This window comes from Monodon monoceros, unplaced genomic scaffold (assembly GCF_005190385.1).
Source record: "Monodon monoceros isolate NGI ecotype Baffin Bay Population unplaced genomic scaffold, NGI_Narwhal_1 Super_Scaffold_22, whole genome shotgun sequence".
Taxonomy (NCBI): Eukaryota; Metazoa; Chordata; class Mammalia; order Artiodactyla; family Monodontidae; genus Monodon; species Monodon monoceros.
Genome location: NW_021703779.1, coordinates 99,322,609 through 99,338,481, shown reverse-complemented (window position 1 = coordinate 99,338,481; position 15,873 = coordinate 99,322,609). Strand labels below are relative to the sequence as shown.

General features: G+C 38.0%; 1 protein-coding gene across 7 annotated transcripts in view; it reads right to left on the bottom strand.

Moving 5' to 3' along the window:
• The window catches only part of DOCK11 (dedicator of cytokinesis 11), a 217,683-nt gene that overhangs the window by 67,057 nt on the left and 134,753 nt on the right, over positions 1-15,873 (bottom strand). For 5 of the 7 annotated variants that reach the window (XR_003796312.1, XM_029240008.1, XM_029240009.1 and 2 more), the window contains 7 exons: positions 13,194-13,277; positions 9,492-9,603; positions 8,950-8,988; positions 7,166-7,344; positions 2,825-2,941; positions 1,013-1,088; positions 327-436 (listed from right to left, as the gene is read on the bottom strand). Coding sequence is in view for 6 of the 7 variants with exons in the window: in XM_029240008.1 (XP_029095841.1) it covers positions 327-436; positions 1,013-1,088; positions 2,825-2,941; positions 7,166-7,344; positions 8,950-8,988; positions 9,492-9,603; positions 13,194-13,277 (717 nt within the window). In the remaining variant the exon portion in view is untranslated. The remainder of the gene's footprint in view (positions 1-326; positions 437-1,012; positions 1,089-2,824; positions 2,942-7,165; positions 7,345-8,949; positions 8,989-9,491; positions 9,604-13,193; positions 13,278-15,873) is intronic. The other 2 variants (XM_029240010.1, XM_029240013.1) reach the window with 2 other exon arrangements.

Sequence of the window (15,873 nt, the reverse complement as noted above, 5' to 3'; positions counted from 1 at the left end):
GTGATTTAAGTGACAAGGTACATTAGGCATTTTAAACTTGAACCTTCCCTCTCTAGAACAGGTTTACAGAGTGCTAGGGTTAAAGGAGGTATTCAAAGTTGGAACTCTTGAAGATGAATGCCTTATCCTCTATAAACAGTTTTAAAATATCCAAGTAGCAGCTGCCAGGATAGGAAGGAACTGCTACAACATCCAAGCATTATGGGATGCTTTTTAAAGATCCAGTACAGACTACAGGAGAGTAGAGAGACCCCTATTTGCATAAAAAGAAAGACTGCTGTAACTTAACACATCACTAGGGTTATCCTATATATTTAGGTTCTTACATTTTCACCAGTGCTGCCCTGATCTGGAAATCCTGTTGCTCCTTCTGGGATGAGGGAACCTCTCGAATCTTCCCTCTTAATTCCATGTCCATTTTGAAAAGACCCATAAGCTGGAAAAAAGCCAAGTCCTTGTTAGCAACAGGAGGAACTGTCAAAAATATTTTTAAAACTAAGCACTGGGTTAATTTAAGTAAAGACATATTTTAGGAAATAGATCTTGGTCATCTAAAATGTGAAGTTTATGTATTACATCAAAACACCATAAGAAGCCAAATAAAGGGTAAGCAATTTTTTTTCCTTGAAACACTTTAACGTGTATGAAACTACAAGAAATTCCTTGCAAGTCATAAAATAAAGGCAAACAATTAGATAATTTTATAGATAAGGAAGTTTGGCCCAGAAAAAGGAAGTGTCTTGTCCAGGACTGGAGACAGATGATTGGAAACCAGTGTTTTTCTCATTATCCTTTATTTTCTTAGTATACTAAGCTAAATTTTATACAAGCTGAGACAAGGAAACCTAAGCAAAGAAATGTGGCTGCAAGTGTAAGATTTTAATTAAACTTTAGTAGAGATTGCGCTATGTATAGTTTTCATTATGAAATATTTCAAAAATACAGAGACTATGTATAGGGTACATTTCTAAACAGCCATGCCACGTATAATCTTTAAAGGACTTTTAATTACCGGTGTCTTTGTCAGTGCTCAGACTCGCTCTACTTGTAGGTGAAGCGAAGCCACATGCAAACTCATCTCTGGATGCCTGTAACACAGTGTGATACCTCTGTCATTTAAATACATTTGTACACCAGGATAAGAAATCGGAATTAACAATGAGATGGTACCCTAATTTTAAACAAAGCTCACTGTGAAAGTCTAAATCACGTATCAGTATTGGTATTTAGGGGACATCTCTTTTAAAAATGGATCCTGGGGGCTTCCCTGGTGGCGCTGGTACCGTGAGCCATGGCCGCTGGGCCTGCGCGTCCGGAGCCTGTGCTCTGCAACGGGAGAGGCCACAGCAGTGAGAGGCCTGCGTACCACACACACAAAAAAGAAAATGGATCCTGGTACACTGTTACAACCATGACCTCTGGCAAAGTGACACAACTCTAGGTGGCTGGTAAAAGCTGCAACTGGTGTGATCTAAACATGATTCCATTCTCCTCCTTGAAGCAAGGGCAATACTAGAAGGAGAGGTGTGACCAGAGGCCCTACATGATCTTGAGTTGCAGAAGAAAGAACAGGTAAGTAAAATATTTCCAAATATCACTGTCAAATATTGTGGAGTAAGCATAAGCATGAGTAGCTGTGTTTGTGAAGAAAGGCTTGCTTGCCACCCAGGTAAGTGATATAGCGTCCACATTTAGCTGATTTACATAATTGGGAGGTACAGGCAATCAAGTGAGGCTTAAAAGCAGCTTTCTCAGGAACCCAGGGTAGGCTTGACAAATCTATGGACATTTATTATGGGGAATTTCCAAAGGAAGCTGTAAAGGACACAGTTTCACCTGCCACCCAACAATGTGACTTGGCTACTGAACATGTCAAGGTGATCTTGGGCCAGACAGAACGTGGAGTGGGGGTGGGGCAGGAGTTATTAGTCGCACTGGACAGACTGTAAAGTATACACCACATTTTAAAATGGCAATTGGTAAAATGGAGCATGTCCAGAAGACTCCAACCAAGAAATGTAAAGGGTTTGAAACAACAAATGATGAAGTGGAGATATCTGGCCTGAAGAAAAATTTAGAAGGGACATGTGTGAAGGGGTATCACGTGGAGGTAGAAATGGATGTGTTCTATGTATCACTAGAAGGCAAAACTGGGACCAGTGGATAGAAAATCTTGTAGCGCTAATGTGAGAAGGAAAGTTTTAATTACTACTATGGCAAAATGTTCTTTTGCCCAGTGGAAGACTGATCACCTCCAAAGTTCCTTTCAACTCTAAGATTCTAAGGGGAGAAAAAAGCACAGGGAGAAAAAAGCACAGACCAACTGTGATGAGTTAAAAGCCACTCATCAGGAAGTGCTGAAAGGTGGCTGTCAAAGAGAAGGAGAAGCAAAGGAATACAGTTTAATCCCTGGTGCCTAATATTTTGCAAAGTGAATGTTTTGTTCAGTTTTCCGGTTGAATAAATATATGAAGGCATGTAACAGCAGCAAATCTTAAAAAGAAAACACTGAGCACAGAGGATTCTCGCTGTTCTCTTGGACCTCGTTACTCAAAGTATGGTCCTTAGACGAGAAAAAGCCAAGAGCCTGTTTGAAACGCATAATCTCAAGCTCCACCCCAGAGCTACTACATTAGAATCGCTGTCTTCATTCCCCAGGTGACCCATATGCACATTAAGATTTGAGAAGCACTGCTCCAGGAAAAAGTATAAATTTAAAATGTTGTAAAAGGTGCACTATTGAGACCATACAGCGTATGACCCTAATTCTGAATACAGTCAATAAAACAGGATAAAATGCCAATAGAAACACATTACTACTTACAGAATTAGGCATGGCTGCACAAGAATACAAGGTATCTCGACCTGCTAATCGCTGTATATTTTCCAAAAGCAGTCCAACAAATGGGAGGTACAATTGTGCTATTTTGGCTTGTTGGTTCTGAAAAATAATTATCAAAAGCTTAATAGATATATAATATGCCTGTATTACAAATAAAGTTGGCTCCATCTGTCCGTTTAAACACTAAAAGCAAGCTAATATCCATAACAAATTAGTGAAGCATGAGTCTATTTATACTCATAGTCTCTAACTGCCACACCACTTTGTTGGTATTTGAATCTATATACAATAGAGAGTCGAAGCACATCCCTCAAACACTACATAACAGGCAAAAGTTTATTTTTTTTTAATAGCAGATCATATTAGTCCTGCTCTTTAACTCCAGCGAGGGTTGAGTTTGATGAGAGCAGGGATCCTGTCTGTCTTGTTCACTGCTTCATCCCCAGTGCCTGGACACATAGTATATGGTCAATATACATTAGCTGAATGAATGAATAGATGGAAGAAGTAAAAAAATGGTGAATTACTGTATTCGTTCAAGAAATATGTCTTTGCTTTGAGTAAAGCTGCAATTAAAATTACGTGATCTTGGCCCCCTAAGTCAATTATACAACTTGGGAGATTGATATATTTGTAAATATGCAAGTGAAGCTGGCCACTGGTCATCTTAATGAATGTGGTACCTCTTATACGAATTTATTTATTGCTTTTCTCAGCTATAGACATTCCTCACCAGATATGTACATACATTCAAATCAGCCAAACCAGTGGTTGTGATGGCACAAGAGTTGCCCTCCATACTTTAGGGCTTTGGGAGGTTTGTCTGTAGACTTAGATAAGGCCTCTAGGGTACAATGGTTAACCTATAGAATACAGATCAATAGTGTCTCATAGTTCCATTTATTCTTGAAATTGAACCATTTTTCATATGTTAATTGTCCATTTGTACTTCCTCTTTTATGAGCTTCAGGAACTCTTAACAGACCTACTTCTAATACGCAACCCTAATCAATAATGGTCTCTATCGCTAGGAGATTCTGGTTCAGTAGGTCTGGGCTGGGTCCCAGGAATCTGCCCCAGATGGTGCTGATGTGCACTGAGGTTTGAGAACCACTGATCTAGTTCAATATCCTGCTCAAGGCAGGAACAGCCCTTACCTGCATCCTTGACAGACGGTTAGTTTTTAAACTTCTTAAACACTCCAGCCCTTTCAGAGGTTCTGTTAGAAAAATCCTTTAGCAGTTAAGTTCTACCTGCTGGTTATAGCCCACTTCCACTTTACATGGCAACCCTTTAAATATTTGCAGACAATTACCACAAATTGTCTTAATTCACTCTTCACAAGGCTAAATAGCTGTTACTACTTTCCTTTATTCTTCACATGGCTTTGATTTCAAGAGTTTCCACCATCATCATCACCCTTTCTCGGCAGTTCTCTAATTTTCCAGGGTCCCACTTAAGATTTGAGAGGCAGTATAGCCTAGTGGTTAAGAGCACAGATTTTGAATTTTAGACACATGAATTCCAGCTCTCCCGTTACTAGTTACTTGATTGTGATCAAGTCACAACCACAGTTTTCTCTTTAGTAAGACGGGGCTAATAACAGTGACATTAATTCATGTAAGCTAATGTTTAATACAGCGCCTGGCATATAGTGAGTCCTCAATAAATTTTAGCTACTATCATTAATATTATAGCTTCTAGATGGGAATTCATTTTAGTTCTGATAGTGAATGATCACTAGGGAAGGAGATACTACTACACCTTTCTCAGGTGAACAGGAACACAGGAAAGCATGCAATCAGGGCAAATATATTAAAAGTTTTGTCTGCACAAAAGACAGAAAACCATCTAAGAATCTATTAACAGAAGACAGTTTAGATAAATAGAATAAGGTATATCCATATGATGGAATACTATGCAGATTTAAAATAAATACAGATCAAATCTTCAGGCTATATTGTTAAATGACAAAAGAAAAATGCATAATGGTTTCTATTATATATTTATATATAGACATATATATAGCATATTGGCTTGTGCATGCATAAAATAGAAGTTTATATAAGAAACTGATAACAGTAGTTGCTTCTGGAGAGATGAATTGAGGCATGGAGGTAAGGAATGGGAGAGAGGCATTTTGATTCTTTTTTTTAACATGTGTGTAAGATTACCATAAAAAAAAAAAAGAAAAAAAATCTGCCCACAGTCCAAGCAGAAATTGCAATTCTTAGGAGTCAACATCACTTGCAGTGGTACAGGAACTAATACAGACCCCAGAATAAATGTTAAGATGTGGGATATTCTTGTTCTGGGTAGGAAAGATGTCTCATGGTATTAGGAGGGCTCCCAAAGCAGTTTTTGAGTAGCACATAATAGGGACCAGTGACATCTCCATAATTTCATTAGAGGAGAGGCTGAGGAAGGCAACATGCTTGGAATGGGGGGTGGCGGTGACTAGGAGATCTAGTCTCAAAGCAGCCTTTCCACAGGAAGAATTTTTTTCTTGACTGTATTTTTATTTGGGGTCACTTTGGGGGACCCAATGGAAATTATAGAGGCTCAAAGCTCCCCTCTCTGCCCTCACCGTGGCATCATCATTAATGGTGAACATGTTTTAAGTGAATGTATCAATATTTGACAAATGACCTCTTACTCAGGCCACCTGTGAAGTCTTTGGACCAAACAGAGGAAGGGAATGAAGCAGGTCCATGAAGCAAAGTTTTACTGGGGAGAATCCTATACACACTTAAAACCTGTCAGAAGATTTTGAACAAAGAAAGGGCTTTAGAAATTACTGAAAGGGTAATGAGGCTGGCATCTCAATCTTTCCCATAGTCTAAAACCTCAAACACTCAGAGAGGCAGAGTGTTATTTACAGATAACAACAGTGACGTGCGTGTGTGCATGTGAGTACATATACGCTCTCAGAATTTTAAAAAGTAAATAATGTGCAAATATGTGATATAAAATATTTAAAGTTCTACCTCTAGGTAAGACACTAGTGAAATCCGATATTCCTTCACTTTCATCTAAGGAGGCAGGGGAAAAAAATACAACTTCCTGCTTTAAGAACAGGAACTTCATTTTGTACTTTTCCCACAAATTCTTTGAAATCATGGCTAAAGACATTTTCCTCCGCTACTACTAGGTACAAACAGAGCCCAGTGGTGACTGGCATTTTTAAAGCTTTGACAAAGCTTGGTTGGAATGGATGACTTTAAGATATCTTTTCATTTAGATATATAATGCCAGTTAACTTACGCTAAGTCAATATCAACATTCACACACACACACAAAGTGGCACATAATAGAGCAAACCACACAAAATGGGAGTATGTTATTATAACTATAATGTGGAAAAAAACGATGCAAATTGCAGTAAGTAATAACATGTGAAAGCTAAAGACTTTAAATCTACTTTAGGATAGAATTATATGAAGAAAACTAGCAAAATTTGTAAGTAAAACAAATCTTCATAATTAAAGAAATGTAGTTGGATGTAGCTGGCAGGCATTTTCTGTTTTTTAAGGACAAATGGGAATACTGTAGAAAAAGAATAAGATCCAGCTCCAAGTCAGCTTTCCAAAGTAAATAAATGACATGATAATTTTATTTAAATTTGAATGTAGAACAAAGGGACAAATTCTTAATTATGAAATAATATGTTACCTTGAGCCAGGTAAGTAAGTTAGGTTATTCTAAATCCATACAGTTTGCCATCTACTTTTTGAAGCCCATAGGGTATAATGTTAATAAGATTTGAATATACCCTCCATCCCCATATATTAAGTTAAAGGTGCGGCAAAAAGCAACTGCAGCTGTGGCCTTCACACATAGACAGTGTGTAATGTATGGAAGGTTTACAGCCACACCTACATTTTTTCAGTAAGAAGAAAAACTTCATATTTACATCTTTTATATACTGGACATACTTAATGTGTCACTATTAATCAGTTAATAATCAATAATAGCATTTATTTAGGGAGATATATTTAAGGATATATATTAAGGCGTGTATTTGAAAGAGTGCACATGGCTATAATCGTGTAAGATTTTTTAAAAAAAATTCTAGTTTATGTAACAAATCATGAAGCAGCTGTGCTGTTCTTTAGACATGATTTGAAAAACCAGTGCTCTTCTTCAACAGTTATCTGAACAGTATTTTTAAAACCTAATCATTTGAAACGGAAACAAAACGTATTTGTAAAAATAACTTCATCAATCCTCCTGTAACGTTCCTTACTGAAAACTTCACCTTGAACATAAAATCTTCTTAGAAACTAACTAACGTGATACTGATGATGATACGAACATCCTTACCTTATGCTGGTATCTAGTGTCAAACGCATGTTTTATCAAAAGATTCTTTATGACAGAGATAGCTGTATATCTGATATCATAATTGTCTTGAAGAGCAATGGAGGTTTCCCTCAGAAGTAGACCAACCAAGAAGTGATGCTTGCAATACTCATCTGATAAACTGTATTCAAGATTTGAATCTGCAGTATAATGAAATTTAAAACCCATTTATAAAAATATTCAAAAATTACTTTAACATTAAAGCACTATATTTATTACTTAGTCATATGTGACCACGCTAGCAAGAACTATATTGTTATGACTAACAAATATGAACAGTTCTTTTATCATATAGAATAAGCATGCAAAATTTTACAAGGTACGAGCACTCATCATTGGGGCTAGATGATAGCCTTAATGATAATTTCAGTCGGTAAGATAGTCCCTAGAATTCTTTGTTTTTCGAGATGCTTTTCAAATCTTAGAAATCTTAGGATAAAATCTAGAATGAAAGAATACTGTATTTGGCAATGTTTTAACACATTTCTTCATATCTGAAGAGATTTAGTTACAACTACAAATTGGAGTAATTCTCTACAGCAATACTTGACTGAATCACTGTAACAGTATTAACTATTGACTGTTCTAGTAAATGTTATATATTGGCCCCAATACAATGGGGTACAAGAACAATAAGAAAAACAGTCTCATCTCACTCAAATTCATCACACGAATACAAATCTTTTATTTCATAAAATTACCGCTTCAAACTATTTCTTTCACTTCCTTTTAGATCCTCAGTCCATTTTAAATCCCAGCTGCTAATATCCTGGTTGGGACTTGCCTTATAAACTGATTGGGTCACAATCAGAAGGGACTGTGACCAAGTTTAGTCATTTCTACGGTAAATTTCTACTACCTTTATTTCCTCTCCCGTACCCTTTAATTTTAGTTAGGCCATAAAGCTGAAGGATATGTTTTCCATTTCTTTTCTGGCCTCTTCAGCACTTAATATAATGCTATATATTCAGTTAGGACTTAATAAATGCTAAATCAGATTTAATCCTAAATCCTCATCCCTTCTTTTCCCTGAATTCCTCAAGCCATCAATAAATACTGGGGGAAGTATCGGAGCTATACATGCTCAGAATCTAATAAGGGAGCAGTTGAATACAGGTGCTTGGGTTTTTAAATATTTTTTCTCCATTTTCACTGGCTGGCATTCAAGCACTGAAACTGGTGCTCAGCAGCTACCCTCCTAGAGACCGAGGTAGCTGATATTCTTTCTGCCACTGGTCATGCTCTTTTGTGAATCCCAACCACTTTCTATGCACAAGAACCAGTACGGACTAACCCAGGTGGCCTTATCTGGGTCGACTTTACAATGGTAGTAAGGTTTTTTACTTCAGGGGTCTGAGTAAATCGAATCAGGTAGTTTCAGCCAACCTCCAAAACTGCGGCCAAGCAGTCATTAAGCAGGGTCAGAGAGAGGGGAGGCAAGCCTGGCAGAGATGAGACACACTTAAAGAACAGCTACCCTCTAGCCCCCATGCTGGCTTGAGCCACAACTTGTTTTCTGAGGACGGTGTTCTAAAGTTGATTCTTCTAGCAATCAACACTCAAGCTGATTTTAAGAGTTAACAAATACACCACCTCCTAGGTTTTCTGGGTACATTAACTAAAGCCTCATCTTGGCTAGGGAGGATTTAAAAAGCAAAGAAAGCCCCCATCCATCTTAGCCATTCATGAAATCAATTGTTTTTAAAGACAGCAAACTACTTTAGAGTGAACCGAGTTAAACCTACCTACTGAAGTCAAACGGTCCACCGCAAATGAAAAAAAATCTAATTAATATATGAAAAGAAAAGGGACAAATAAAAAACATAGTAACATAAGAATAGTGCTACACAACAAAGCATTCAATAAAACTAGCAATGGAGATAACTGAAGGCATTTCATCAATTTAATACATACATATCACTATTTTACTCTGCCTTTATACTTCTCTTTTGATGTTCCATTCAGCAGAAATGTATTTATATGGTTTTTTCTTAATTCAGTCTCACATTAGAGTCCAAACAGTACTACAGAGAGCAATTTAACTGGTATCTGACATCTGTGTTTAAGCAGCAATCTACGTAACACACCTAATTTCTTCATTCTATGAATACTACCACTGACACTATGAAGGAAATGCCGAGTACCATTAACGAACCTATCTTCACATAGTAACAATTCTGACATTACCTTTAGATTGACTGGTTTAACTAGAAAACGTTATACTATACTAGCGCTAGCCAAAAACAGGAAAACACAATCCCTAATGATGGAAAACATAAATACATACCTTGAACTCGCTGAAGTTTAGGCTTTGCAAATGCCATTGGCAAATTCAGAGGAATGTAATGTTCGTGATTGCAAACTGTTTGCAGGAATTCAAACTTGTATTCAGCCAGGACCTAAACACAAAGAAATTATACCAGAACTCCTATTTAGTAGTCATTTACTATTTTAGTGATTAAATACAGTGCATTAATTTTCAAAACAGAAGTGTTTAGTATTTTAGGCATACCTTAAAATGTGACCTGTGCAGTAAAGAGTTAACATAGCAGGTCTAAGACTGCTCACCTTAAAAAGGCCTGCTTGCACGGGTGGTCATTGGCTGGCATTTGGGAAATTTGGATTTTTTTTTTAATTATATACGTTTCAGGTATACAACATTATAATTTGACATCTGTATACACTACAAAGTGATCATCACCACAAGTCTAGTTGCCATCTATCGGCATACAGTTTACACCCCCTTCACCATTCTGCCCACCCCCCAACCTCTTCCCCTCTGGTAATCACTAATCTGTTCTCTGTATCTATGAGTTTGTTTGGGGTTTTTTTTGTTCATTTCTCTTTTTAGATTCCACATGTGAGCGAAATCATATGGCATTTGTCTTTCCATCTGACTTACTTCACTTAGCATAATACTTTTAAAGTCCATCCACGTTGTAAAATGGCAGGATTTCATTCTTTTTTATGTTTGAGTAGTATTCCACTTTATATATATACACATACAAAGACACACACACACACTTACACACACATATACCACATCTTCTTTAACCATTCATCCATCGATGGACATTTAGGGGTATTTCCTTATCTTGGCGACTGTAAATGATGCCACAGTGAACATAGGGGTGCATGTCATTTTGAATTAGCGCTTTAATGTTCTTTGGATAGATACCCAGAAGTGGAAAAGTTGGGTCATATTATGGTAGTTCTATTCCTAATTTTTTGAGGAATCTCCATACTGTTTTCCACAGTGGCTACACCAATTCACAGTCCCACAAACAGTGTACGAGGGTTCCCATTTCTCCACATCCTCTCTAACATTTGTTATTTCTTGTCTTTTCAATAATAGCCATTCTAACAGATTATGAGGTGATGTCTCATTGTGGTTTTGATCTGTGTTTCCCAATTAGTGATGCTGAACATCTTTCCATGTGCTGTTGGCCATCTGTATGTCTTCTTTAGAAAAATGTCTCTTCAGATTCTCTGCCCATTTTTAAATCAGATTGTTTTTGTTGTTGTTGAATTGTATTAGTTCATTATATATTTTGGATATTAACCCCTTGATGGATATATGATTTGCAAATATCTTCTCCCATTCAGTAGGCTGCCTTTTCATTTTGATGATGGTTTCCATCGCTGTGTAAAAGCTTTCTAGTTTGATGCAGTCCCATTTGCTTATTTTTGCTTTTGTTTCCTTTGCCTTTGGAGTCAGATCCACAAAAACATCACTAAGATGGATGCCATTAAGGTTACTGCCTACGTCTTCTTCTAGGAATTTTATGATTCCCAGTCTTACGTTCAAGTCTTTACTCCATTTTGAGTTAATTTTTGTGTTATGATGTAAGAGAGTGGTCTAGTTTCATTCTTTTACATGTGGCTGTCTAGTTTTCCCAACACCTTTCATTGAAGAGGCTGTCTTTTCTCCACTGTATGTGCTTTGCTCCTTTGTTGTAACTTATTGCTCATATATGTATGGGTTTATTTCTGGGCTCTCAGTTTTGTTCTGCTCATCTGTGTATCTGTTTTTATGCCAGTCCCATACTGTTTTGATTATGATAGCTTGTAGTATAGTTTGAAATCAGGGAGCATGATACCTCCAGTTCTGTTCTTTCTCAGATTGTTTTGGCTATTCAGGATCTTTTGCGGTTTCACACAAAATTTTAGAATTACTCGTTCTAGTTCTGTGAAATATACCACTGGAATTTTGATAGGGAATACACTGAATCTGTAGATTGCTTTGGGTTGTATGAACATTTTAACAATATTAATTCTTCCAATCCATGATAATGGAATATTTCCATTTATTTGTGGCTTCTTCAGTTTCTTTCATCAGTGTCTTTTGGTTTTCAGTGTACAGGTCTTTCACCTCCTTGGTTAAATTTATTCCTAGGTATTTTATTCTTTCTGATGCAATTGTAAGTGGGATTGTTTTCTTAATTTCGCTGATAGTTTGTTATTAGTGTATAGAAATACCACGGATTCCTATAGGTTGATTTTGTATCATACAACATTACTGAATTCATTTATTAGTTCTAACAGAGTTTTGGTGTAGTCTTTAGGGTTTTCTGTATGCATTATCATGTCATCTGCAAATAGCGACAGTTTTACTTCTTCCTTTCCAATTTGGATGCCTTTTATTTCTTTTTCTTGCCTAATTTCTGTGGGCATCCTTGTCTTGTTCCTGATCTTTTTTTTTTTTTTTTTGGCTGCATTGGATCTTTGTTGCTGCGCGCGGGCTTTCTCTAGTTGCAGCGAGCAGGCGCTACTCTTCGTTGTGGTGCACGGGCTTCTCATTGCGGTGGCTTCTCTTGTTGTGGAGCACGGGCTCTAGGCGCACGGGCTTCAGTAGTCGTGGCACGCGGGCTTAGTTGCTCCACGGCATGTGGAATCTTCCTGGGCCAGGGATCGAACCCATGTCCCCTGCATTGGCAGGCAGATTCTTAACTACTGTGCCACCAGGGAAGCCCCTTGTTCCTGATCTTAGAGGAAAAGCTTTCAGTTTTTCACTGTTGACTATGATGTTAGCTATGGGTTTGTCATATATGGACTTTATTATGTTAAGGTATGTTCCCTCTATACCCACTGTTGAGAGGTTTTATCATAAATGGATGTCTAATTTTAGCAAATGCTTCTTCTGCATCTATTGAGATGACCATATGATTTTTATCCTTCATTTTATTAATGTGATGAATCGGGTTGACTGATTTGTGGATGTTGACCCATCCTTGTATCCCTGGAATAAATCCCACTTGATCATGTTGTAGGACACTTTTAATGTATCGTTGAATTCAGTCTGCTAATGTTTTGTTGAGGATTTTTGCGTCTACGTTCATCAAAGATATTGGCCTGTGACTTTCTGTTTTGTGGTGTGGGAAATTAGATCTTGAAACAAACATTTCCTACATGATAAGACTGTGCCTTCTGTGCCAACCTGTTCAGCAGTGTGCAAACCATGTGATTTATGGTGAACATCTGCTTTCCTGTCCTTTCCAAGACTCTGGAAATTTTGACCAGCCTCAAATACATAACTAGCCCCCAACAAAACCCCTAAGCCCTGAGTCTCAAATGGGCTTCCCTAAAGAGAAACGTTGCACACATGTGGCTCAATTTTCACTGCTGGAGAGAGGATGTGCTCTATGTGACCCTTCACAGGAGGGAGGGCACTCAGGAAGCCTACACGTAGATTGCCAAGGACTCCACTTTATGTCTCTTCCCCTTATTGATCCAACTGAGCATCCTTTTTGTGTCACTGTAATGAATCTTAGCCGTGAGTACGTCCTGTGAGTCATTCTAGTGAACCATCAAACACGGGGTAGTATTGGGGACCCCCAAAACACTATCCATTATTCCCTGCTTTGAGGTATAACTCTAGTCAAAGCACCTAAATGAAAACAGCAGTTCCAAATCCTCCAGAGGAGAATGTCACCATTGTTCTCACACTCTAATGTCTGACACCCACTGCAGTTATGTCCTTATAACTTACCTTAGGATCTTTGGGGCTGAATCCAGATATATAGTCATTTATCAAATTGAAAACAAATCCTCTATCCATTAGTGTCAGACAGCGCTATAGGAACCAAATCAAAATGAACAGTTAGTTACATAATTCTAAAGGTCTGTCAAGTTTTTAAAATTCAAAAAAATTTTAAATTTTTTCCACATTAAGGGGATGACATTCTCACTTTTACAGATAATAGAAAAACTTTCAGAGATTTAGGTGACCTTAAAGAGATAAAGGGGGACTTCCCTGGTGGCACAATGGTTAAGAATCTGCCTGCCAATGCAGGGGACACGGGTTCGATCCCTGGTCCGGGAAGATCCCCCATGCTGCGGAGCAACTAAGCCCGTGTGCCACAACTACTGAGTCTGCGCTCTGAGAGCCCGCAAGCCACAATTACTGAGCCAGCGTGCCACAACTACTGAAGCCTGCACGCCTAGAGGCCGTGCTCCGCAACGAGAAGCCACAGCAATGAGAAGCATGCACACCGCAACTAGAGAGAGCCTGAGCCCAGCAATGAAGACCCAACGCAGCCAAAAATAAATAAATAAAATAAATTTATTTTTAAAAAAAGAGAGAGATAAAGGGCAAATGACTTATCATTGGAATTGGGACTCAACTGTATAATTTTCAAACTAAGATAGAGATACACATATATACATACACACACAAATACATGTATACATATATATACACATATATGTATATAAACATATATACGCATATATATTGATATGTAATCTATTAGCTATACTGCCTCATTTTGGTTAACTCTCAAAGCTCAAAGTGAACTGGAGGGTGGTTAGCGGGGCTTGCCTGTGTGAACATTCCAGGCCAAAAGTGAAGTTTTTCTTTGGGCCCTGTGAAGTCTTGGCCTACAAAACATTCTTCCTCTGTGACAACCCTACTAGTTGTTCATATTTTCCTGCTATCACTCTCCTGGTTAAGGCTTCCATTACCGTGCAACTGCACAGCTGCAGTTATCCTCCAAACCTGTCTTCCTGCCACTAATCTTTCCATCCAACTGCTTCCAGACTAATCTCTAAGTCCTAGCCCTAATCATGTCACATTTCTTCCCCAAAGCTTTCAACAGTTCCCTATTGCCTCTAATATAATTTCAAACTCCTTAGCTTGGCATTCAAGGGCACTCACAATCTTGTCCCAACCTACTTTTCCAGTTTTATCTCCCAATACAGCTCATCTACTTATTACCCACTCAAGATGCACTGTGCATTCCCACCTCTGGGTCTCTGCTCATGCCAGGTCTAGCTAGCAATTCTATCACTGCTTCTACATAATCCTGCCCATTCTTCAATGATGAAGCCCATTTTCATTAACCACCTTGGTCTACAGGGCCCTTTAAACACTTTATACTAGCTTGTATTTTCCTTATTATTTTCCTGCTTTCACCTAGAGAGGACAATAGGAACGATCTCTTTTTCTTATGTTCTCCATGGTACCTACAGTAACCCTGTGAAATAGAAGGAACTCAATATTTGATTAATCAGCCATTTGTATCTCACTTCTCATCTCTCCTTTCAACTTCCACTGCCTCATCACCTCTCACCTGGATTAATGAGGTAGGCTTATATTTATCTGTTCATCCAAAAACATTTTGAGGATCTGTGTTTGAAACAATGCATTACATTCTAGAGAAATACAAAGGTGAGTAAGATATGGTCTTTAGTCTTGTCTAATGGTAAAGACAAATAAACAAACAAACAATTAAAATACAGCACAATAAAAAGTTATACACGTATGTAAAGGACGGGTAAACAACAGAAGGGGTGATCAGCCCTGTGTGGGAAGGTTAGGAAAGAGTTGAGCCTAAAAGATGAATGGACTCTGCCAGGCAGACAGGGGGGAAAGACTGGTCTTCTAACTGGTTGCCTTCACTCTGGCTTTTTCCTCACCTCTTCCAAAATCTTTGGTATATAGACAGCTCCATGGCATACAGCTCCGAATCTAAATCCCTTAGCCTGACATTCAAGGCCTTTCATCATCTGGCATCAGATGGTCTTTCCAGCTCTACCTCCACACATCCTGAACTCTGCACAATGACTTTCTTGCTCCTCCCCGAACAATTCTTGAATGCATGTATCTCATCTTTGCTCACGAATCCTCTACCTGAAACACCCTCAACCCTGTCTTGGGGAACTATTCTTCTAGTCTCTGTTCATACTACCTGGTCCTAATCCCTCCCTTTCTTATTTTCCGATTGTATTTTGTTTGTATTTTCAGTATAGCAGTCATCACACTTGATCTTGTACATGTACTGGAATATAATTACAGAGATAGCCTCTCACATCTTTGGATTCTCACATAGAGGACAGACAAATGTTTGTTGACTTGAATGAGGTAAATACTGCTATTAAATCGACTATGTTCTATTCCGTTTACACAGCAAACTTCAAGTTTAAACTCCATGGAAGAAACGAAGATTTTACATTTCAAACAGTCTCATCTTTACTTTAAAAAGATATGTGGATGTTTGGTTTTTAATACACAAAAGGGCTCATGTAATAGTGTTAAAACTTTGTTTTAATTCTGGTAAACAGAGGTCTTACATCAGAAAATCATGCTCTGGAGATCTGAAACCTAGTTGTGAATTTTTAATAAGAAAACAAGGGTATGTGAGATACTAAAACTGCTTGGGTGGATTATT